The 23,635-nt window shown below is 45.4% G+C and overlaps 1 protein-coding gene across 2 annotated transcripts in view; it reads left to right on the top strand.

Moving 5' to 3' along the window:
• The window catches only part of GAK (cyclin G associated kinase), a 126,582-nt gene that overhangs the window by 5,694 nt on the left and 97,253 nt on the right, over positions 1–23,635 (top strand). For both annotated transcript variants that reach the window (XM_040322654.1, XM_040322653.1), the window contains exon 2: positions 13,755–13,816. In XM_040322654.1, coding sequence (XP_040178588.1) covers positions 13,755–13,816 — 62 coding nt within the window. The remainder of the gene's footprint in view (positions 1–13,754; positions 13,817–23,635) is intronic.

Raw genomic sequence — 23,635 nt, 5'->3', positions numbered from 1 at the left:
TAAAACCATTTACTGAGCTGGACATAACCAGCTCTTGAAGGAGTCTATTCTAGATTTTCACAGCTTACTGTGCGGCAGCACGTGCATAAATGCATTATTTGATGTTTGTTTTATATGAGTTGCATTGGACAGCCTATTCATTTGAATCGGCTGCCCAACACTAAAATAGTACATGTTTACTTTTTTTTTTTTTTTTTTTTGGGTTTTTTATTTATTTTCATCATATGTTATCAAGGTGTGTTGGGGCATAACTAGGAATGAATGGCACCGCAGCATCCATGGTGAAAACCTACATTAAAGAGGAAGTAAAGCCTCCTGACAAAAAATAAACCCTGCAAGACAAAGGCATAATGAGCTAGTATGCATAGCATACTAGCTCATTATGAGGTACTTGCCTGAGATCAAAGCCCCTGCGGCGACCCTCGTTCGCCTCCTCCGTTGCCGCTACTCCCGGAGTGACTTCCGGGTATCGCGGCTCCGGCGCTCCGGCACATGTGCGCGGGAGCCATCAGTGACGGCACGATCGCCTTCACTAACGCCACGATCAGTGTGCGCCGTAGTAATTTCTGCAAATATCTCCTAAACCATGTAGGTTTAGGACATATTTCTTGTACCTACAGGTAAGCCTTAATCTAGGCTTTCCTGTAGGTAAAAGTGGTCTGTAAGGATTTAAAATATCTTTTAAAGTGTTTGTAAAGGCAGGCAATTTTTTTTCCTTACTGCATTGACTCAGATACAGCAGCAGGAGCCATTGTCAATCACAGCCAGTGATAAGGGAGCTGGGGACAGGGCTGAGCCATGTTCTGTGTCTCTTATGGACACACAGCTGGCTCAGGAGTGAGAATGCACCAGTGCCCCCATAGGAAGTGGTTTGCTATGGAGGAACTTGTTGAGGGGAGGAGCCAAGAGTGCCAGCAGGGGACACCAGAAGAGGAGGTTCAGGGCTGCTCTGTGCAAAACCTTTGCATAGAGCAGGTAAGATTAACATGTTTGTTATTTTAATAACAAAAAAGCAAACCCTGAGACTTTACAATCACTAAATGTGCTGCGTGAACGCATACAGTTTTGCATACTTTCCTGAGATGCACAGGTGTAAATGGTTACTAAAACGTTACTCCTTTCATACTTTGTCACTGTACAGTGTATGTTAGAAACAGCTGCTTGATTATGCTTTTTGAGCATATGGAATTTTTAGTTACCATAGCTGCTTCCTATGCACCCTATGATCTGATTGCTGTAATGCATTGATGGGCATGAACAATTGAATGCTGGCAAGAGTAGCAGGTGATCGCCTATGACAATACATGTTTTTAGCAGCTTGGCAAAAAAAATCATCTGTATGTATGTTTGTTTTTTAGAAGGAAGTCTGCATTGAATGATTGCCTTTTGTTTTGAATTGGCTTCCGTTTACTCTAGATATACTTGTTTGTCCAGGAAACACTAATGTAATGTGACATTTACAATCAGAATATTTCTCCAAATGTCTTCATGGCATATTGTCAGCATGTGAACACCAAGCTGCACTAAAGTTCACTGAAGTCTGTCCAACTTACAAATGCTGTGCACTTTTCCTCATGTTTCCACACTGCAGTGGTGAGGTCTGGTGATTGGCCACATAGCCAGAGCGTACTGCATTGTGGCTTTGTAAGGCGATTATCACACACCCAAAAGTAGCAGACATTTCTTCAAGCTCTGACAGCAGGGGAGAGTAGGATGTAACGCAAAACAACAACAAAGCGCTCTGTGAGGTCAAAATGAGGACACAAAAGTGAAATCACTGATTTAAGTGATTTGTAAAGCTGTGTGTGTGTGTTTTTTTTTTTTTTTTTACTTAGGCCCCTTCCACACGGGTGGATCCGCTCACAGCGGTCCGCCAGCTCAGCGGGAGATCTCTGCTGGGCTGGCGGATGACAGGTCCCTCTCTGCTCACTGAGTAGGGAGGGGCTTGTCGAGCGTCGCTGTCTCCTATGTCCGTTTTCATCCAATCTCACCCGATCCGCCATGGACGGATGGCGACGTATAGCCATCCGTCTGATTTTAGCGGATTGGATCGGATGTCAGCGGATATGTCACCGCTGATATCCGACGCTCTATGGAACGGCCGTTTAGGTCCGCCGAAAAAACTGACAGGTGGACCTGAGCGGTCTGGCAGTGTGAAAGGCGCCTAACAAACATGTTATACTTGCCTCCTCTGTGCAAGGATTTTGCACAGAGTGGCCCAATCCTCTTTTTTAACTTTTTCTCCTCTTCTTTTTGAGTGCCCCCACAGAGAACTGCTTTCCAAGGGGGCACTCGTGCGGGCGTGCTCCTGAGTCCTGCTGCTGCATCCATTGACACAGATAGCAGGACTCGACGCGGCTCCCGTGTCCCTGGATTTGATTGACGGCAGCGGGAGCCAATGGCTCCTGCTGCTATCAATCTATTCATTGAGGACCTCAGACAGCGGCTGGGGCTGCTGTGCTTGTCCCCGTCACTGGAACGATCGGCTCAGGTAAGAAAAAGTGGGGGGTGCTGCAACACAAACCCCTTTAAGAAGGTGCCTTTCACACTAGGGGACCCTCCAGTCTCTTCTATGGAGCGGCAGGTGTAAATAGACATGTCTTTTTACACCCGCCGATATGCAATCCTGTCTGCTAAAAACAGACGGATGGGAATCGGATCAGATGGCAGTTGGGTGTAAACGGACAGACGGTCTGTATACATACGACTGCCCATAGACTCTGCATAGGCGTAGTGGACATGGATTAACCATCCGCCTGCTCAGTGGGGGATCAGCAGACCAATTCCTAAAAAAAAAATCAATGTCAGTATCCGAAAAAAACACACAAAATTGCAGACCTGAACTAATGATGTATATATGTGTGTGTGTGTGTGTGTGTGTGTGTGTGTGTGAAATAATCGTTCGCTCACATACAGTATCCATAGTCTGGGATGGACAGGAATCATGAGACGAGTGCACAGGTTACTAGAATAAAAGTGCATATATGGAAGGAGCGCCAGATCAAAAGATAAGAGTCCATTTTCATTTATTGGTCTTGTACTAAAAGACAGCCAATGCATTTTGAGAGTCAAAAGAACTCTCTCTTCATCAGGGCTACAACAAAACATAATATAACATACTGCAAAGATCTGGAAAAAATGCACACAGAGACTAAAGGAAGAATAGACATGAGAAATGTGTGTAGGAAATATTCGCTTATTCTGAAGTTTAAAAGTCCCATGGTGACAAAAAAAACTTTTATCGAAAGGAACCTACTTATTTACCTATTTATTCGGTGCAGTTCTTCATAGAACACCTACAAGCTTTAAAAGGGAATCCATAGTATTTTTTCAGTCTTTTACAGGATAGCATATTTGACATTAATGCCACGTACACACAGCCGGAATGTAAGCTTGTTGTCGGAAAATCCGACTGTGTGTACGCTCCATCGGACATTTAGCCTAGGTTCACACTGCTGCGAATTCAAAATCGCGGTAAAATGCGCGATTTTACCGCGATTTTGCCGCGATTTCGGCCGCAATTTAATGTAAATCGCGGCCCGAAATCGCAAAAAGTAGTACAGGAACTACTTTTTGAAATCGCAGATGCGGTGTCGCACTGATTAGGACAGTGCCATTGCCGACAATTGCCGTAGATTTGAGATGCGATTTGACATGTCAAATCGCATCTCAAATCGTTACAAATCGTACCCAGTGTGAACCAGGGCTTAGCCCTGGTTCACATTGGACTGCGGGAGTGAAGCCGTGCGAGTTCAGCATTAAGGTCAAACCTTAATGCTCGATGTACACGGGACGTTTTTACAACCTCTCCTAAACGATTTAACTTGACAGATGGTAACCCACGTTTAAAACGTCCGTTTTGCTGTGTTTATATGCCCTGTTTAATAGGATTTTGCTGCGTTTACATTTGGGAGGCGTTTGGCGTCTGAACTAATATCTTTGCCTTAAAAAAATAAAATAAAAAAAGGCTTATAAACGTAATTGACTAAAAATGACAGTAAACAAACCTGTGTACGTGTACACATAAGATAACATTGAATGAGTTCAGGGGCAGTTGAAAAGTGTCCAACTGCCTCTGAGGCTCGATTCACACCTATGCATGTTGCTTTTGAGCGTTTTTGCGGTGCTTGACTTGCATTTTTAACCGCGATTTGCATTTTGCATTAAATTTTTTTTACATCAATTTTAATTTTTTTACATTTCATTAAAAAACGCAAATCGCGGTAAAAATGCGATACTTGCGTTTTGGATGCGGGTCCATTGACTTCTATTACATGCAAAACGCTGCTTTTTGCGGGGAAAAAAAGTCCCCGACCCTTTCCAAAAACGCAGAGGCACAAAAAAGCATTGATGTGAACATGTTCCATAGGAACCCATGTTAAAAAATGTCCCTTCTTTTCTGCAAAATGCACCAAAAAACGCATTAGTGTGAATCGAGCCTGAATGTCCGTTTAGCCGCAGCAGTGTACATGGGGGCCTAAGAGTTTCAAGTTGTATGCAATCAATCAGGCCCTTGCACTACATGGTTTGGTATATCTGAAGACAAAAATCTGCAAGAAATCTAATACTGTGTGTGTGTATGGGGTCTTTCACATGAATATGCTTTGATCTAAACCATTTCTTTGTATCTCTGGCTGTATGTTTAGGGCCGTTGTCCTGCTGAAAGGTGATCCTCCGCCTCAGTCTCAAGTCTTTTGCAGACTCAAACAGGTTTTCTTTCCCTGTATTTGGCTCCATCCATCTTCCCATCAACTCTGACCTGCTTCCCTGTCCCTGCTGAACAAAAGCATGGTGTTTTCCACCACACATAGCGTTTTGCTTTTAGACCAAAGGACAATTTTGATCTCATCTGACCAGAGTACCTTCTTCCACATGTATGCTGTGTCCCCCACGTGACTTCTCACAAATTGCAAACTGGACTTCTTATGACTTTGTTTCAACAATGGCTTTCTTCATGCCACTCTTCCATAAAGGCCAGGTTTGTGGAGTGCACGACTAATAGTTGTCCCACCTGAGCTGTGGATCTCTGCAGCTCCTCCAGAGTTACCATGGGCCTCTTGGCTGCTCCTCTGATTAATGCTCTTTGCCCGGCCTGTCAGTTTAGGTGGACAGCCATGTCTTGATAGGTTTGCAGTTGTGTCATACTCTTTCCATTTTCAGATGATGAATTGAACAATGTTCCGTGAGATGTTCAAAGCTTGGGATATTTTTTTTATAACCTAACCCTGCTTTAAACTTCTATATACTTTATCCTTGACCTCTCTGGTGTGTTCCTTGGCCTCCATGATGCTGTTTGTTCACTAAGGTTCTCTAACAAACCTCTGAGGGCTCCACAGAACAGCTGTATTTATACTGAGATTAAGTTACCCACAGATAGACTCCTTTACTAATTGGGTGACTTCTGAAGGCAATTGGTTCCACTAGATTGTTAGAGGTATCAGAGTAAAGGGGGCTGAATACGAACGCACGCCACACTTTTCAGATATTTATTTGTAAATAAATTTGAAAGCCATTTATCATTTTCCTTCCACTCCACTTGGCTCTGATCAGTCTCGGCAGCCGCTGTCACAGCCGAGCAGAGAGTGAAGCTGCCTCCCCCTCCTCCTGCATGCACAGCTCTGTGTAGACATAACGGAGGAGGGGAGGTGGCTTCACTCTCTGCTTGGCTGTGAAAGCCACTGCAGAGACGCGACCACGGAGAGGAGAGAATGTGATGGTTACGCCGGGTCCCGGGTGTGCCGACTGGCTCGGGTGCAGCTTGCAATACCCTCCGCAGAGCCACTACCTCGGGCTTTACACGTGTCTCCTGTGACCACTCCGTGCTGCCTAAACCCGCGGCACTGTCTTCAGTCGTGGGAGGGGCGCCACCGGCCTGACACTCCCCCCCAGTGGGTGTCACCCGGGGCGGCCCGCCCCCGCTTAGTATGCCACTGCCTCGCTCCAGTCCCCTAGGAAGCATAGGCCGCAAAGCCGCGGCCATCACGGCACTACGAGATCGCGGGTGGGGGGAGGGGACGTCCGACGTGCACAGGATACCCCAGCTAGGCTGCCCCGGGCGCCAGGTCTATAATTCTAGGCGCAACGGCGACCTGGCGCCCAGAATTTGTTGAACCCTGTATTAAAGGTAAGTTTATTACTAAAACCACAGTGTATATATGGGAATATCTGTTCTGCAGTGGTTACTGGGCTTTCAAACTGATCCAGAGGTGCAGAGCAGTGTGGGTTACCTGCACTGAGACATAGACTTCTATTACCTGCGAGTTTGGTGCACTGAGAGTAGAGTGGGCTCTATAGAGCCGAGTGGGCTGCCATCCACCCTCTCCGCTCATTGTGGTTACCAAGTCGCTTAAGTGGCCCTTGCTCTTCAAAAGGTTGGGCACCCCTGGTCTATAACCTAAAATCTCAATAAAATACATTTTACGTTTTTGGTTGTAACATGACAAAATGTGGACAATGTTAAAGCGGGAGTTCACCCATTTATTTAATTTTTGCCCTTTTCCCCTTAGATTCCTGCTTGTTTTGTCTAGGGGAATCGGCTATTTGTTTTAAAATATGATCCGTACTTACCCGTTTTCGAGATGCATCTTCTCCGTCGCTTCCGGGTATGGGTCTTCGGGAGCGGGCGTTCCTTCTTGTTTGACAGTCTCCCGAGAGGCTTCCGACGGTCGCATCCATCGCGTCACTCGTAGCCGAAAGAAGCCGAACGTCGGTGCGGCTCTCTACTGCGCCTGCGCACCGACGTTCGGCTACTTTCGGAAAATCGTGACGTGAAGGATGCGACCGTCGGAAGCCTCTCGGAAGACTGTCAATCAAGAAGGAACGCCCATTCCCGCAGCCCATACACGGAAGCGACGGAGAAGATGCATCTCGTAAATGGGTAAGTACGGATCATATTTTAAAACCAATAGCCGATTTCCCTAGACAAAACGAGCATGAAGCTAAGGGGAAAATGTGCTCTCTAACGGTGAACCTCCGCTTTAAGGGGTATGATTACTCTTTCAAGGCACTGTACTTTCTGTGAGATAAATGGATCATCCTCGTGTATCAAAGATGAACAAAAGCAGCCATGTTTGAAATCCAGCCTGGGTGTCCAACCATGACTCCCCCAATGTATACAATGGAGGAGTGAGCCAGTCAGGGACTGAAAATATATTTGCAGGATTACCAACATTAAGTAAAAGATCATTACTGAGTAAAATGGAAATTACCAAGTAATAAGAAGATTAATGCAGCCTCCATACCCAAGAACTGGTAAACCCCAATATGTTATGTTTTTTGCTTTTGGGCTTAGTGAAGCTTTAACTACTTCAGCCCTGGGCCATTTTGCTGGTCAACGACCGGGCCACTTTTTGCAATTCGGCACTGCGTCGCTTAAACTGACAATTGCGCGGTCGTATGACGTGGCTCCCAAACAAAATTGGCATCTTCTCTTTTTTTTTTCACACAAATAGTGCTTTCTTTTGGTGGTATTTGATCACCTCTGCGATTTTTTTTTTTTTTTTTTTTTTTTTTTTTTTTTGCGCTATTAACAAAAATATATTCGACAATATTGAAAACAAATATTTTTTACTTTTTGCTGTAATAAATATCCCCCAAAAATATATAAAAAAATAAATTTTTTCCTCAGTTTAGGCCGTATACATATTCTTTTACATATTCTTTTACATATTTTTTGTAAAAAAAAATCGCAATAAGCGTTTATTGATTGGTTTGCACAAAAGTTATAGCGTCTACAAAATAGGGAATAGTTTTATGGCTTTTTTTTACTAGTAATGGTGGCGATCTGCAGGTGTTTTTTTTTTTTTCCGGTACTGTGACCTTATGGTGGACACATTTTTGTGACCAGTGGCATTTTTATAGCGACCAGTGCTATAAAAATGCATTGATTACTGTAAAAATGTCACTGCCAGGGAAGGGGTTAACACTAGGGGGCAAGGAAGGGGTTAATTATGTTCCCTCGTTGTGTTCTAACTGAAGAGGGGGTGGGACTGACTATGGGAAATGACAGATCGCTGTTCATACAATGTATGAACATACGATCAGTCATTTCTCCCCCTGAAAGAAATGGGAGCTGTGTGTTTACACACACAGCTCCCGATTCTTGCTCTGTCACGAGCGATCGCGGGTGCCCGGCGGTGATCGCGCCCGTCGGGCACTCGCATCGGCACCAGGGGCGAGCAGGGGGCGCGCACGCGCCCCTAGTGGCTGCAATGCGAAATCACGTTATATTACGTGATTTTGCGCAGCCGAGACGACCTGCCGCCGTAAAACTACGATGGGCGGTCGGCAAGCGGTTAATTCACACTTAAACCCTAACAGTAAATGTATTGTGTTTGGTCCCTTTTTGTCTGTTTAAATATACTATCAAAAGCTTTTTGTTATATTTGTTCACTAAGTGCAAAAATATCTGTTGACCCTTCCAGAAATCTTGTCAGCTGATAGCTCCCTGTGTTTCATATTTATTTGTTGCAGTGTTCCCAGTGATCTTTGAGAGCTTTAAAACCCAACTCTAGGAAACTTTCAAATCATGCATTGCAGTGGGCGCTGCTTGTTTTGTCTAGTCCTTTTAACTTGGTCCTCCACTCCCGTGGCAGGTGGCTCTTCTCGGTGAACTGTCCCTTGACGTCATCGCACCCAATAAAGGACTGTGGACTCTGCATTGGTCTTGATGATGTCAGGACCAATGGAGCGTAGGGGAGAAGATGATGCAGGGACCAGTCTAGCAGTGCAGAGGAGCAGAAGATCTAGTAAGAAAGTCTACTTTAACAAGTCCCCTAGATCTAAATGAATACCTTACTTTTGTAGTGAAGGGGCAGCCCCAATGCAAGTAATCATTTCAACATTTCCTGGCCTTAAAGGGGTTGTAAGCCTTTTGTGTTTTTTCATTGTGCCCTTAAAGACCACTTTAACCTACAGGTAAGCCTATCCTAACGCTTACCTGTAGGTGCAACAAATATTAGGAGATATTTGCAACTGTGCGCAGGTGCACTGAGCGTGCAGTTGCTAACGGCGATCATGCCGTTAGTGGCGGCTTTCGCGGCATTGACATTGCGGCTCCGGGCAGTCACAGGGCTAAAGCCGCGATATGCGGAAGTGAATCATGGTGAGATGGCGCAGACGGAGGAGGTGACCAAGCACCGCTACGGGGGCTTCGATCTTGGCTAAATAATTCAGAATGAGCTAGTATGCTATGCTCATTATACCTTTTGCCCTGTAGGGTGTTTTTTTTTTTTTTTTTTCTATAAACAGGGTTTAAGCTCTCTTTAATGCATTAAGGCGAAAAAACTTCTGGCAGTGACCGAGCCCCCAGCCCCCCTGTTTTACCTACCTAAGCCCTGTAATTTCCTCGGGGGAGACGCGCTCTCCCTCTCTGCACGGAGTCCCGGCTCTTGATTGACAAGATTGATAGCAGTGCAGCCATTGGCTCCCGCTGCTGTCAATCAAATACAATGACGTGGGCACCAGGGGGCGGGGCCAAATCTGGCACTCGTGTCTATGGATGCAAATGCTGGACTCGGAGCGCACCGGCAAGGTGACTTCAGGGGAGAGTGCTTCTCCTAGAGGGTTATCTGATGCGAGGAGGAGCCGCTGAGGGACCCCAGAAAGCATTGATCGGGGCCACACTGTGCACGATGAGCTGCACCGTGGAGGTAAGTATGACATGTATTTTTTTTTTTTTTTTTTAAAGGTAGGTTTACAATCACTTTAAGCTTTAGGGAGAAAAGGGGAGGTTATTGTAGGTCCATCCTAGGGTGGCAATGTTGCTTCTCCATAGATGCAGTACGGTTAGTAAGCCGTTTGGAATCCATAGTTTTGTATATACCACATCTATGCCTTACAGTTCAATACCTTCTCAGATCTGCTCAGGAGTTGGACAGAGCAGTGGAGACCTCTCACTGCAAATCATTATTTAATAATAGGATTGCATGATAAACAATGCAGATAATGCACATAACCTAGTAATGGCTGAGGGTGGGAAAGCCTTTCACAATAAAGTAGTTTAGAAGGACCTGCAACTTCCAATTTCCTCTGCATGCTGTCTTGTGCATTGGATTATTAGATTTTTGTTTGTTTGTTTGTGTAAATCCTTTATTTTAAGAGCAGGACAGTCATATTGCCATTAACATACACCTGACACATCGACAAAATTGTGCTTGCTGAAAACCATATGTATGAATGGTAAAAGCAGGCAGCAGTATGCAATTAACCATTATTAAATCTAAAAAATAGATCTTAATCTGTTTACTGTGTGATGGACATTCCATTCATTTTTCATATTAAGCCACAAAGAAATTAACCTTTTAAAGCACTGTGAGAGGAAACTGAAGAATAAACGGTTTGATTCCCTACCATGGCACAGAGTTTGCATGTTCTCCCTGTGCCTGCCTGGGTTTCCTCCGGGTACTCTAGTTTCCTCCCATACTCCAAAGACATGCTGGTAGGTTAATAGGATCCTATTTAATTTGGCCCTTATGAGTATGTATGAATATGAGTTGAGGATCTTGGATTGTAAGCTCCTTGAGGGCAGGGACTGATGTGAATTTTATATATACAGTGCCTTGTAAAAGTATTCGGCCCCCTTGAACTCTGCGACCTTTTGCCACATTTCAGGCTTCAAACATAAAGATATAAAACTGTAATTTTTTTTTAAGAATCAACAAGTGGGACACAATCATGAAATGTAAAGAAATTTATTGGATATTTCAAACTTTTAAAAAAAATAAAAAACTGAAATTGGGCGTGCAAAATTATTCAGCCCCTTTACTTTCAGTGCAGCAAACTCTCCAAAAGTTCATTGAGGATCTCTGAATGAGGCTGGGTTCACACTACTACACTACTTTCATCCTACTTTGCTCTGCTACATTGGTCCTACATTTATCCTACATTGGTCCTACATCCATCCTACTTTCATTTGAAGTAGGATCAAAAGTAGTACAGGGAGCATTTTCAAAGTCGGACCGACTTGTGTAGGACGCTACAAGACGCTCTCATAGGGAAACATTGAACACAGAGCAAAGTAGGATGAAAGTAGTGTAGTAGTGTGAACCCAGCCTAAGGCTGGGTTCACACTTGTCCAACAAACGGTCCTACATTGGGAGCCTCATGTAGCATGACGTGTGAAAATCAATGTTTCCCTATGAGAGCTGTCTTAACTGGTCCTACACAAGTCGGTCCGACTTTGAAAATGCTCCCTGTACTACTTTTGGTCCTACATTGATCCTACTTCAACCTATTGAATATCATTGAAGTCGGACCAAAGTAGTATCCTGTTCATGAAAGTAGGATGGATGTAGGACCAATGTAGGATAAATGTAGGACCAATGTAGCAGAGCAAAGTAGGATGAAAGTAGTGTAGTATTGTGAACCCAGCCTAAATGCACCTGCACTGTGATAGTCTCAGAGGTCCGTTTAAAGTGCAGAGAGCATCATGAAGAACAAGGAACACACCAGGCAGGCCCGAAATACTGTTGTGGAGAAGTTTAAAGCCAGATTTGGATGCAAAAAGATTTCCCAAGCTTTCAACATCCCAAGGAGCACTGTGCAAGCGATAATATTGAAATGGAAGGAGTATCAGACCACTGCAAATCTACGAAGACCTGGCCGTCCCTCTAAACTTTCAGCTCATACAAGAAGACTGATCAGAGATGCAGCCAAGAGGCCCATGATCACTCTGGATGAACTGCAGAGATCTACAGCTGAGGTGGGAGACTCTGTCCATAGGACAACAATCAGTCCCTGTATACTGCACAAATCTGACCTTTATGGAAGAGTGGCAAGAAGAAAGCCATTTCTTAAAGATATCCATAAAAAGTGTCGTTTAAAGTTTGCCACAAGCCACCTGGGAGACCCACCAAACATGTGGAAGAAGGTGCTCTGGTCAGATGAAACCAAAATCGAACTTTTTGGCAACAATGCAAAACTTTGGCGTAAAAGCAACACAGCTCATTACCCTGAACACACCATCCCCACTGTGAAACATGGTGGTGGCAGCATCATGGTTTGGGCCTGCTTTTCTTCAGCAGGGACAGGGAAGATGGTTAAAATTGATGGGAAGATGGATGGAGCCAAATACAGGACCATTCTGGAAGAAAACGTGATGGAGTCTGCAAAAGACCTGAGACTGGGACGGAGATTTGTCTTCCAACAAGACAATGATCCAAAACATAAAGCAAAATCTACAATGGAATGGTTCACAAATAAACCTATCCAGGTGGTAGAATGGCCAAATCAAAGTCCAGACCTGAATCCAATCGAGAATCTGTGGAAAGAACTGAAAACTGCTGTTCACAAACGCTCTCCATCCAACCTCACTGAGCTCGAGCTGTTTTGCAAGGAGGAATGGGCAAAAATTTCAGTCTCTCGATGTGCAAAACTGATAGAGACATACCCCAAGCGACTTGCAGCTGTAATCGCAGCAAAAGGTGGCGCTACAAAGTATTAACTTAAGGGGGCTGAATAAATTTGCACGCCCAATTTTTCAGTTTTTTTATTTGTTAAAGTTTGAAATATCCAATAAATTTCGTTCCACTTCATGATTGTGTCCCACTTGTTGTTGGTTCTTCAAAAAAAATTACAGTTTTATATCTTTGTTTCAAGCCTGAAATGTGGCAAAAGGTCGCAAAGTTCAAGGGGGGCGAATACTTTCGCAAGGCACTGTATATTTGTAGTGTGTATGTAAATTGACTACTCTATATAAGTACCTCTAATAATTAAATAATAGAAACAAAAAAAAGCATGGATAAGGGGAGGTGGGAGCCATGAGTTATGAAAGCAGGTCTGGATGCAGAAAGTGAAGACCCAGCCAGTGAAAAATGTTAGTTCTTGGTATTGAATTAGGCTCCTTTCACATGGAGGTAGGAAGGCTGCCGCTCCAGGTGAGCACACTAGAACAATCAATGTCCACTTAGAAACCAATGGGTGCCGGCAATGCACGGGATATGCATATGACTAAGCATTGATATCCAATGCGAAACGCGTCAGCTGTTTTTCCCACTGTGTGCTGATACCTGTAGTGCATTATTCCTTTACCCAATAAAGGGCACGTCTTTTTAAGAAATTGGAGTGCGGCTGTCCATATCTTTCTCCTTTTGCATATCCTTTCACATGGGGCGGATCAGTAATGATCCGCCTCTGTATGCTCCGTAAGCTCAGTGGGGATCGCTCCGGATGACAGGGCGGTCCCCGCACACTGTGCAGGGACCGCCCTGTCTTTTCTCCGCTCTTCCCTATGGGGGAGCGGATGAACACGGACCGTCTGTCCATGTTCATCCGATCCACTCTGCAGACGGAAGGAAAAATAGGATTTTCTTCCGTCTGCAAAATCGGATGTTTGCGGAGGCGGACGAATATGGGTGTCAGTAGATGTTCATCCGCTGACACCCGCAATCTCATAGGGACCAATGTATGTCCCTTTTTCATCCGCAAACAGATGGATGAAAAAGCGGACATACGGTCCGCACGTGTGAAAGGGGCCTTAATCTTTTCATGGTCGATGTACCTGGGACAAGATGTTTCTAGTCCCTGGAGTATGTAAACTGGCCAATGCCAGCTCAATGACCATGGTAAGCCAGAGCTATGTAGATGGTGGTAAGTCCTATCTCCACAGTATTAGGAATACAGGCATTCAGTAAATTAATGAGAACCAATGAACTTTAAATGTTCAGGGTAAATGTATGGTACCTTATCCCAACTGCTTTAAATTAACAAGATAAAGTAACTAAATCTGGCATTTCCATTTGCTTTTATATTTTTAGGTGGGTTCGCATTCGTCTACGAAGCGCAGGATGTTGTCACTGGAAAAGAGTATGCATTAAAGGTAACATATCTGTTTTAAATCTTGCATCAGCAACATTTGGGAGTTTGTGTAAATTACAAACTTCTTTTTTTAAATGGGCTCAATACACATTGTAGAGGGATTACTGTGGAAAATTCCTGGCAAATTTTACCACTTCAATACTGGTCACTTTCATCCCCTTCCTGCCCAGACCAGCTTTCAGTGCTGTCACACTTTGAATGACAATTGCGTGGTCATGCTACACTGTATCCATATAACATTTTTTATATATTTTTTTTCCCCACAAATGGAGCTTTCTTTTGGTGGTATTTGGTCACCACTGGGTTTTTTTTTTTTTTTTTGCTAAAGAAATTTAAAGACCCCGGTTGATCTGGTGATGGATCGACTGCTGAGGTAGAGGGTGGGTGAGTGATGGAAACACCAGGAGGGTGGAGAATATGACTTACTTAAAGGAACACTAAAGGCAAACTTTTTAAAAAAAAATAACAAACATGTTATACTTCCATCCACTGTGCAGCTTGTTTTGCAGAGTGTCCCCTAACCCTCGGCGGCTGTCTCGGCTCCTCCTCTCAAAAGCTTTCCACCTTCATGCGAGCAAGCTCGCATGGTGGAAAGCTTTTGCGAGCGCGCTCCCATGATACAGCGGCGGGCATAGCCGCCGACTGTATCACTCGGCCCTGCCCCCCGGCGCGCCGCATCATCCGCTGTGATTGACAGCAGCGCCAGCCAATGGCTGCACTGCTATCAATCCGTCCAGCCTAGCCAATCAACGGCCAGGCTGGGAACCGAAGAGGATCATGTGGACGCGCGCGGGACTTTCGAGGGGTCGGGTAAGACAAACGGGGGTTCGGGGGGGGGGGGGGGGGGGTGAGTACTGTCGGATGTTTTTTCACCATAATGCAAAGGATGTATTAAGGTGAAAAAACATTTACCTTTACAACCCCTTTAAGGTATAAGTGTATTTTTATGGGGCGGACTTCTGAAAGCAGTACCGGTGAAAGTATTGCCTGAAGTACTGTAGCTATATTCCCTCTTGCAATGAAGATAGCATTGTGTGACTAATTGTGTGCCCTGTATGGGACCTGTGAACATTTTTCCTATTTGTCCTGCTGTGTTTTTCTGTATGTTAAGACTTTTTGTTATGTATTTTATTTATTTTTTCTCAATAAACATCTTTGATTTAAAAAAAGAAATTAAAGACTGAAATGTTTGAAAAAACGTTTTGCTTAGTTTCTGTTGAATTTTGTAAATTAAGTACGTTTTCTCCTTCACTGATAGGGTGGCACTGATTAAAATCTGTGATGAGCACCTCTGATGGGGGCTGCGCTGATAATGCGTTGATGATCAATGTGCTTGTTAGTGCAGACCCCCCTACCTGCTGGGAGAGCCGCTGATCATCTCTTTTCTACTCACGCCTTGTCAGCTCAAACTGAGGAAAGCTGATTACCGTCGCTTCCTGGTTACAGCTGTGATCAGTCACAGCTGTTAACATGGTAAAGAGCCTACGTCATAGGCTCTTTACCAAGATCTGAGATGCGGTGTGTCGAAGCGACACACTGCACCACCGATCGCTGCTCTGCATGCCCCTGGCTTATACTGCTGGATATCATATGACACCCAGTCAGGATAACTGATCCCCTGCCTAGCTGGCATTCTGCTATAGGCTGGGCGGGATGTGGTTAAAGTAGTTGTAAAGGTCGTTTGTTTTTTTTTGTTTTTGTTTTTGTTTTTTTTTTTACCTTCATGCATTCCCCCTTTTTACCACTTTGGACCCGATTTTGATCCAGTGCTGTGCCCGAGAGCAGCAGCTCTCACAATCAATGGACATGGAGGCAGCAGGGGAAGCCTATCGCAGCCAGTGGGCAGGGCTGAGCTGCACTGTGTGTGGACACGGACACACACACATACCATAGCTCAGGATTAAGCCTGCACAAGCCACTTACTGTGGGGAACCTGGCCAAGGGAAAAAGCTAGGAGCACTGGTGTGGGTCCCTAGAAGAGCATCGGGGCTGCCTTGTGCAAAGCCATTGCAAAGAGCAGGTAAGTATGACCTAAACCAATAGATGTGCAGCGCTTAATGAAGGTATTTTAAAAATATAAATGTATAAATCATTCATACAAAAGGGGTGAACAAGGACCCAATGTTCAACAGGTTATGAGAAATGTCAAAACAGTCCATATAATGTTTGGGTGTAGATGTCCCTATGCACATGTTTATGCGCGAGGGATGTTCTATTTTGCTCTATCATTTACTGCTTTTGGTGAGCTAATAAGGGCCCTTTCACACGGGCGGATCAGTAATGATCCGCTCCGTGTGTCCGCAAAAGCTCAGCGGGGATCCTCCGTAAAATCCCTGCTGAGCTGGCAGCTGACAGGGCGGTTCCCGCACACTGTGCAGGGACCGCCCTGTCTTTCCTCTGCTCTCCCCTACGGGGGGATCGGATGAACACGGACCGTATGTCCGTGTTCATCCGATCCGATCCGGCAGACGGAAGAAAAATATGATTTTCTTACGGCCGAAAAATCGGATCTTTGCGGAGGCGGACGATTAAGGGTGTCAGCGGATAGTCATCCGCTGACACCCGCAATCACGTAGGGACCCATGTATGTCCCGTTTTTCATCTGCAACGGACGGATGAAAAAGCGGACATACGGTCTGAAAGGGCCCTAAGACTACTGCCAATTATATGTTGATAGGTTTTCTCCTATGCATGGACTGTTGCTTTAAAATATATAGGAACTGATTACTGCCTATCAGAGGGAAAAAATGATCTTCCTATATGGACTGTTATGATATTTCCCATACCTGAAAGGCATTGGGTACTTGTTAACCCCCTTTTTGTATAAACCATTTTTATTTTTTTTATTTTGTTAATTAAGTATAATACCTCCGCGCTGCCCATCTATTGTTTTTTTGGCTTTCAAGGTTTGTAACTTGAGTGCTAGCTGCTGTATTAATTTGGTGGGCTCACTATATGGCCTCACGCATACTGGACATTTTTACAGCTGCTGTTTTTGGCTTCAGACGATTTATTTTTATTTTTTCTGCAGCCAATAAACTCCCCAGCATGTTATCCTATGTGTCCATGGCACACACAGGCTGTTTTCAGCAGTTTTTGTCAGGGGCGTTTTATAGCTGGGTTTTGAGAGGAGTTTTCAGCTGTAAAAACTAACTTTGAAAAAAGCTTAAAACGGCAATTTTTTTTTTTTTTTTTAGCTATTCAGCATTTTATCTTTGTTTTTGAGCCATGAGCTTATATGGGAGTATATAGCTAGATTTAGGTAGGGGCGTGCTAATTTGTGGCGGCGTAGCCTAGCGTGTTTACACTACGCCGCCTTAAGTAAGAGAAGCAAGTACATGATTCTCAAAGCACTTGCCTCCTTACTTAACGTGGCGTAGTGTAAACGCGGCGGGCGTAAGGGTGCCTAATTCAAATGGGTTGGAGGGGGGCGTGTTTAATGGTAATGAGGCTTGACCTCACGTTTTTGAAATTTTTTGGCTACTGCGCATGCGCCGGGCGACTACATTTCCCAGTATGCATTGCGGTTACGTACGCCGCACGGGCCTATTGATTTCGACGTGGACGTAAACTACGTAAATCCCGATTCGCGGACGACTTACGCAAACGACGTTAAAATTTCGAATCTCGCAGGGGGAACGGCGGCCATACTTTAACATTGTTATTCCACCTAATAGATGGAATAACTTTAGGCCTCCTAAGGCCTTACGGAAACGGCGTAAAACGACTGCGGCGGCCGGGCGTACGTTCGTGAATCGGCGTACAAACTGATTTACATAATCTACGCCGACCGCAATGGAAGCGCCACCTAGCGGCCATCCGAAAAATTGCAATCTTAGATATGTTTAAGCATATCTCTGTTTGAGCATACGCTTAAACATACGTCGGCGTAGATTCTGAGTTAGGCCGGCTTATCTACTGATAAGTCGGCCTAACTCTTACTGAATCTACCTAATACTCCTGCTAAAATAATTGATAAACGCTACTACTGAAAAACTCGCTCTACAGCTAACGTTACTGGCTTTTTTATAACGTCCAGTGTGCATGAGGCCTAAATATTATTATTTGAAGGTAAGTATTTATTTGTATTTTTTTAAATGTTTACAGTCACTTTTTATTTTTAATTTGGGCAGTAGAAATACTACATATACTATTTGTTTTCTTTATTTTAACAGGTAATCTAGTATTTCCTGGGTTACCAACAGATTTTTTACAAGGGTACATTATAGCAAATGAAGCTGTGAAATGCACACAGTAAACAGTGCTTCAAGCGGAGGTTCACCCATAGCTTATGCATTTTTCCCTTAGCTTCATGCTAGTTTTGTCTAGGGGAATCGGCTATTTGTTTTAAAATATGATCCGTACTTGCCCGTTTACGAGATGCATCTTCTCCGCCGCTTCCGGCTATGGGCTGCGGGACTGGGCGTTCCTTCTTGATTGACAGTCTTCCGAGAGGCTTCCGACGGTCGCATCCATCGCGTCACGATTTTCCGAAAGAAACCGACGTTCGGCTTCTTTCGGCTACGAGTGACGCGATGGATGCGACCGTCGGAAGCCTCTCGGAAGACTGTCAATCAAGAAGGAACGCCCGCTCCCGAAGACCCATACCCGGAAGCGACGGAGAAGATGCATCTCGAAAACGGGTAAGTACGGATCATATTTTAAAACAAATAGCCGATTCCCCTAGACACAACGAGCAGGAAGCTAAGGGGAAAATATAAAAAAAAAAGGAATTGGGTGAACTCCCGCTTTCAGTTCTTAATCCCAACATGTTTGTAGTGCCTTAAACCACCAGTTATTGTTTTATTGATGAATATTTAGCCTGATTGCTTACGCTAATAAATTCAAATGGTTCAGTCTGGGCTCAGAGGTAACAAGGTTGCTAGACTATGAGGTTTGTTTACTAAGGCCCCTTTCACATGGACGGCTGTTCTTTTGCAGTTAAAAGCATGTTTATGTTTTGCTGGAATTCAAGACTCCAGGCACATCGATCAGCTGCATTTGTACAGTGCGATTAGTTGCGTTTAGCCACGGCACGATATTGAACAGGGATCCGACTTGGATCTCTGCCAATACCAAGCACTGTCTGGTATGAAGCTTGAGGGGGAACTCCACGCCAAATTTCAAATAAAAAAAACGGCATTGGTTCCCCCTTCAACAGGATACCAGGCCTTTGGGTCTGCTATGGACTTTAAGGGGAACCGAAAAAACAGCGTGGGGGGTCCCCCCAAAATCCATACCAGACCCGTATCCGAGCACGCAGCCCGGCCGGTCAGGAAAGGGTCAGGACGAGCAACCCCCTCCTTAACCGTACCAGACCGCATGCCCTCCCCACCCCAAAGCACCTTGTCCCCATGTTTGATGAGGACAGGGCCTCTTCCCGACAACCCTGGCCGTTGGTTGTCGGGGTCTGCGGGCGGGGAGCTTATCGGAATCCGGGAGCCCCCTTTTAATAAGGGGGCCCCTCAGATCCCCGCCCCCCCCCCACCCTAGGTGAGTATGGGGTACATCGTACCCCTACCCATTTACCTGGAGGGAAAAAGTCTTCTGCCGAGGGGCCCCGCTCTCTTCTTTAGCTCTTTTACGAGCGGGGTGCCGCGGACTTCTGCCTTCTTCTACTTCTCTTCTGCTCTTCTTCGATGTTGACACGTCGCTTCCTCCCGCTGTAATTTCGTTTGCGCGGCTCGTACCGATTTATATAGGCCTCTTATGACGTCACAGTCCCATCATGCTCCGGGTGGTGATGACATAAGGGGGCGGATATCACCCGGTGACCCCCTCCCCTTATGTTGTCACCACCCGGAGCATGATGGGACTGTGACATCATAAGAGGCCTGTATAAATTGGTGCGAGCCGTGCACACGGCATTACAGCGGGAGGAAGCGACGTGTCCTCATCGAAGCAGAAGGCGACAGAAGCCCGGTGCCCCCCCCCCCCCGGCAGAAGACACTGAAGAAGCCCGGGGCCCCCACTCGTAAAAGAGCTTAAAAGAAAAAAGCGGGGGCCCTGGAGCTGACTAATAAATTACTTTAAAAACCTGTGTGTGTGTGTGTGTGTGTGTGTGTTTTTTACTTCTTTTTTTTTTTTCCCTCAAGGTGAATGGGTAGGAGTACGATGTACCCCATAGTCATTCACCTAGGGTGGGGGGCCGGGATCTGGGGGCCCCCTTATTAAAGGGGACTCCCGGATTCCGATAAGCTCCCCGCCCGCAGACCCCGACAACCAACAGCCAGGGTTGTCGGGAAGAGGCCCTGTCCTCATCAACATGGGGACAGGGTGCTTTGGGGTGCCCCCCCTGCCCCAAAGCACCTACCTCCCCATGTTGAGGGCATGCGGCCTGGTACAGTTAAGGAGGGGGGGGGCGCTCGCTCGTCCCCACCCCCTTTTACGGACCGGCCGGGCTGCGTGCTCGGCTACGGGTCTGGTATGGATTTTGGGGGGACCCCCACGCCGTTTTTTCAGCGTACGGGGGGTTCCCCTTAAAATCCATAGCAGACCCAAGGGCCCGGTATGCTCTTGGAGGGGGAACCCATGCCGGTTTTTTATTTGAAATTTGGCGTGGAGTTCCCCCTCAAGATTCATACCAAACGCAGCTGGATGCATTAAATTCTATTTTTTTTTTTTTATTCGCACAAAACCCGCAGGTAACCGTAGTGTGTGAAGGGTGTCATAGGAAAGCATTGTGTGCTTCTAGCTGCGGTAAAATCTGCAGCTGAAAGCGCCATTCTATCCGTCCGTGTGAAAGGCAAATCCACTGTGCACTTGCTGTAGATCTGAGGGGGACATGCAAGGAAAATAAAAAAAACGCATTTTAGCTTGCAGATGATTAGATGGGAATCGGCAGAGCTTTCCCTCATTTCAGCTCTCTCCCCTCCCCCCCCCCCCCCCCCATTTCAGCTCTCTCCCCCCCCCCCCCCCCCATTTCAGCTCTCTCCCCTCCCCCCCCCCCTTTCATTTCAGCTCTCTCTCTCCCCCCCTTTCATTTCAGCTCTCTCTCCCCCCCCCCTTTCATTTCAGCTCTCTCTCCCCCCCCTTTCATTTCAGCTCTCTCTCCCCCCCCTTTCATTTCAGCTCTCTCTCCCCCCCTTTCATTTCAGCTCTCTCCCCTCCTCCCCCCCCTTTCATTTCAGCTCTCTCCCCTCCTCCCCCCCCCCTTTCATTTCAGCTCTCTCCACTCCCCTTTCATCCTCCCCCCCCCCCGTTTACTTTCAGCTCTTTCTTTCCCTCTCAGATCTACAGCGACTACACTTCCAAGTGCACTTGTAGTGGAGAGTGGATTTGCCTTTAACCACTTAAGGACCGCCTAACGCCGATATACGTCGGCAGAATGGCACGGCTGGGCACAAGCGCGTACCTGTACATCCTCTAAGTGCCCAGCCGTGGGTCGCGCACGCAACCTGGTTTCGAAGCTCTGTGATCGCGGCCACGAGACCCGTGGACCCGATCGCCGCCGGAGTCTCGCGATTGGTCACAGGAGCTGAAGAACGGGGAGAGGTCTGTGTAAACACACCTTCCCCGTTCTTCACAGTGGCACTGTCATTGATCGTCTATTCCCTGATATAGTGAAAGACGATCAATGACGTCACACGTCCAGCCCCGCCCCCCTACAGTTAGGTCACACTTGACCCCTTCAGTGCCCCCTAGTGGTTAACTCCCAAACTGCAATTGTCATTTTCACAGTAAACGTTGGGCCAGATTCACGTAGATGGGCGTATTTGTGGGCGGGCGTAACGTATTTGATTTACGTTACGCCACCGCAAGTTTATCAGGCAAGTGCTTTATTCACAAAGCACTTGCCTGTAAAATTGCGGCGGCGTAGCGTAAATCACCCGGCGGAACTCAAATTCGGCGGGTAGGGGGCGTGTTTCATTTAAATGAAGCGCGTCCCCGCTCCGAACGAGCTGCACATGCGCCGTCCCTAAAATATCCCGGCGTGCATTGCTTTAAATGACTTTGCAAGGACGTCATTGGTTTTGACGTGTAAATGGCGTCCAGCCCCATTCACAGACAAGTTACGCAAACGACGTAAAATTTTCAAATTGCGACGTGGGAACGACGGCCATACTTAACATTGGATACGCCACCTAGGGGGCATGTTTATCTTTACGCGGCGTATCTTTACTGCGACGGGCAAGCGTACGTTCGTGAATCGGTGTAACGACTCATTTGCATATTCTACGCCAAACTCAATGGAAGCGCCACCTAGCGGCCAGCGTAAATATTGCACCCTAAGATACGACGGCACAGGCTGTCGTATCTTATGCCGCGTACACACGGTCGTTTTATGTGATGAAAAAAAATGACGTTTTTAAAAACGTCACTTTAATTGACCGTGTGTGGGGGAAAACGTCGCTTTATGTCTTCTAAAAAATGACCAAAAAAAATTGAAGCATGCTTCAATTTTATGTGTCGTTTTTCAAAACGTCAACTTTTACTTCACAGAAATTGACCGTGTGTAGCAAAAACGTTGTTTAAAACGACGTTTTTTCATCCGGGCATGCCCAGAAGCTACTTATGAAGCGAGCTTCAATGGAAAAACGTGGTGGAACGTAACCTCGCTTTGCTAGAACATTGCGAGAAAAACGATGGTGTGTAGGCAACTTCGTCTTTGAAAATTGAAGTTTCAAAAACGTCATTTTTTACTTCACAGAAAATGTCGTTTTTTTTCATCACATAAAGTGATGGTGTGTATGCGGCATAAGGCATGTTTAAGTGTATCTCAGTTTGAGCATACACTTAAACATACGACGGGCTTAGATTCGGAGTTACGTCGGCGTATCTACTGATACGCCGGCGTAACTCTTTGTGAATCCGGCCCAATGCATTTTTATAGCAGTTTTTGCTGTGAAAATGACAATGGTCCTAAAATTGTGTCAAAATTGTTCGATGTGTCCGCCATAATGTCGCAGTCACGAAAAAAATTGATAATTGCCGCCATTAGTAGTAAAAAAAAAACTATTTTGTAAATGCTATACATTTTTTTTTAACCAAAAATAGGTAGAAGAATACGTATCAGCCTAAACTGAGGGGAAAAAAAATGTTTTTTAGATATTTTTGGGGGATATTTATTATAGCAAAAAGTAAAAAATATTGCATTTTTTTTCAAAATTGTGGCTCTTTTTTTGTTTATAGTGCAAAAAAAAAACACGCAGAGGTGATCAAATACCACCAAAAGAAAGCTCTATTTGTGGGAAAAAAAGGACGCCAATTTTGTTTGGGAGCCACGTCGCACGACCGCACAATTGTCGGTTAAAGCGACGCAGTGCCGAATCGCAAAAAGGGGCCTGGTCTTTTACCTGCATATTGGTCCGGGTCTTAAGTGGTTAATCAACCACCATGTGTCTGTAATAGAGTTGCAATATGTCCTGGTTAATAATTGGGTTCAATCATTTTTTGAAGTTTTTCTTTAAAATGATATACTATATATTACCTGCTCCTTGTTTTACAGAATATTTTGGGAGAAAAATGCATTTAATACACTTCTGTGGTGTAAATATATTTTTGTACTACAGCTTTTTGGCCTTGTTCACACATGCGATAAGGGAGGGCCTTCTGAGGCTTTCTGCGGCAAGAATCTGTGCATTTCTGAAGCAGGAATCGTGTGTGCGTGTGCATGTGCAGCAATGATGATGAACATGATGGGCCCCTAAACTAACTTGAAGGAAGGCTAAAGCATTTTATTAGTGTCTAGCAGTCAAAGTGGCAGAGATTACAAAACAGGCATTCTGCAAAGGTATCAGCTTTCTCTGTATAAGGGCATTCACAATTGCTATACTATAGATGCTCTTTGTACCTACAGTTTATTTTTTTTATTCCTAGG

This window comes from Rana temporaria, chromosome 1, assembly GCF_905171775.1.
Source record: "Rana temporaria chromosome 1, aRanTem1.1, whole genome shotgun sequence".
In the NCBI taxonomy this organism is placed as follows: Eukaryota; Metazoa; Chordata; class Amphibia; order Anura; family Ranidae; genus Rana; species Rana temporaria.
This window is presented reverse-complemented; position numbering and strand designations above follow the sequence as displayed.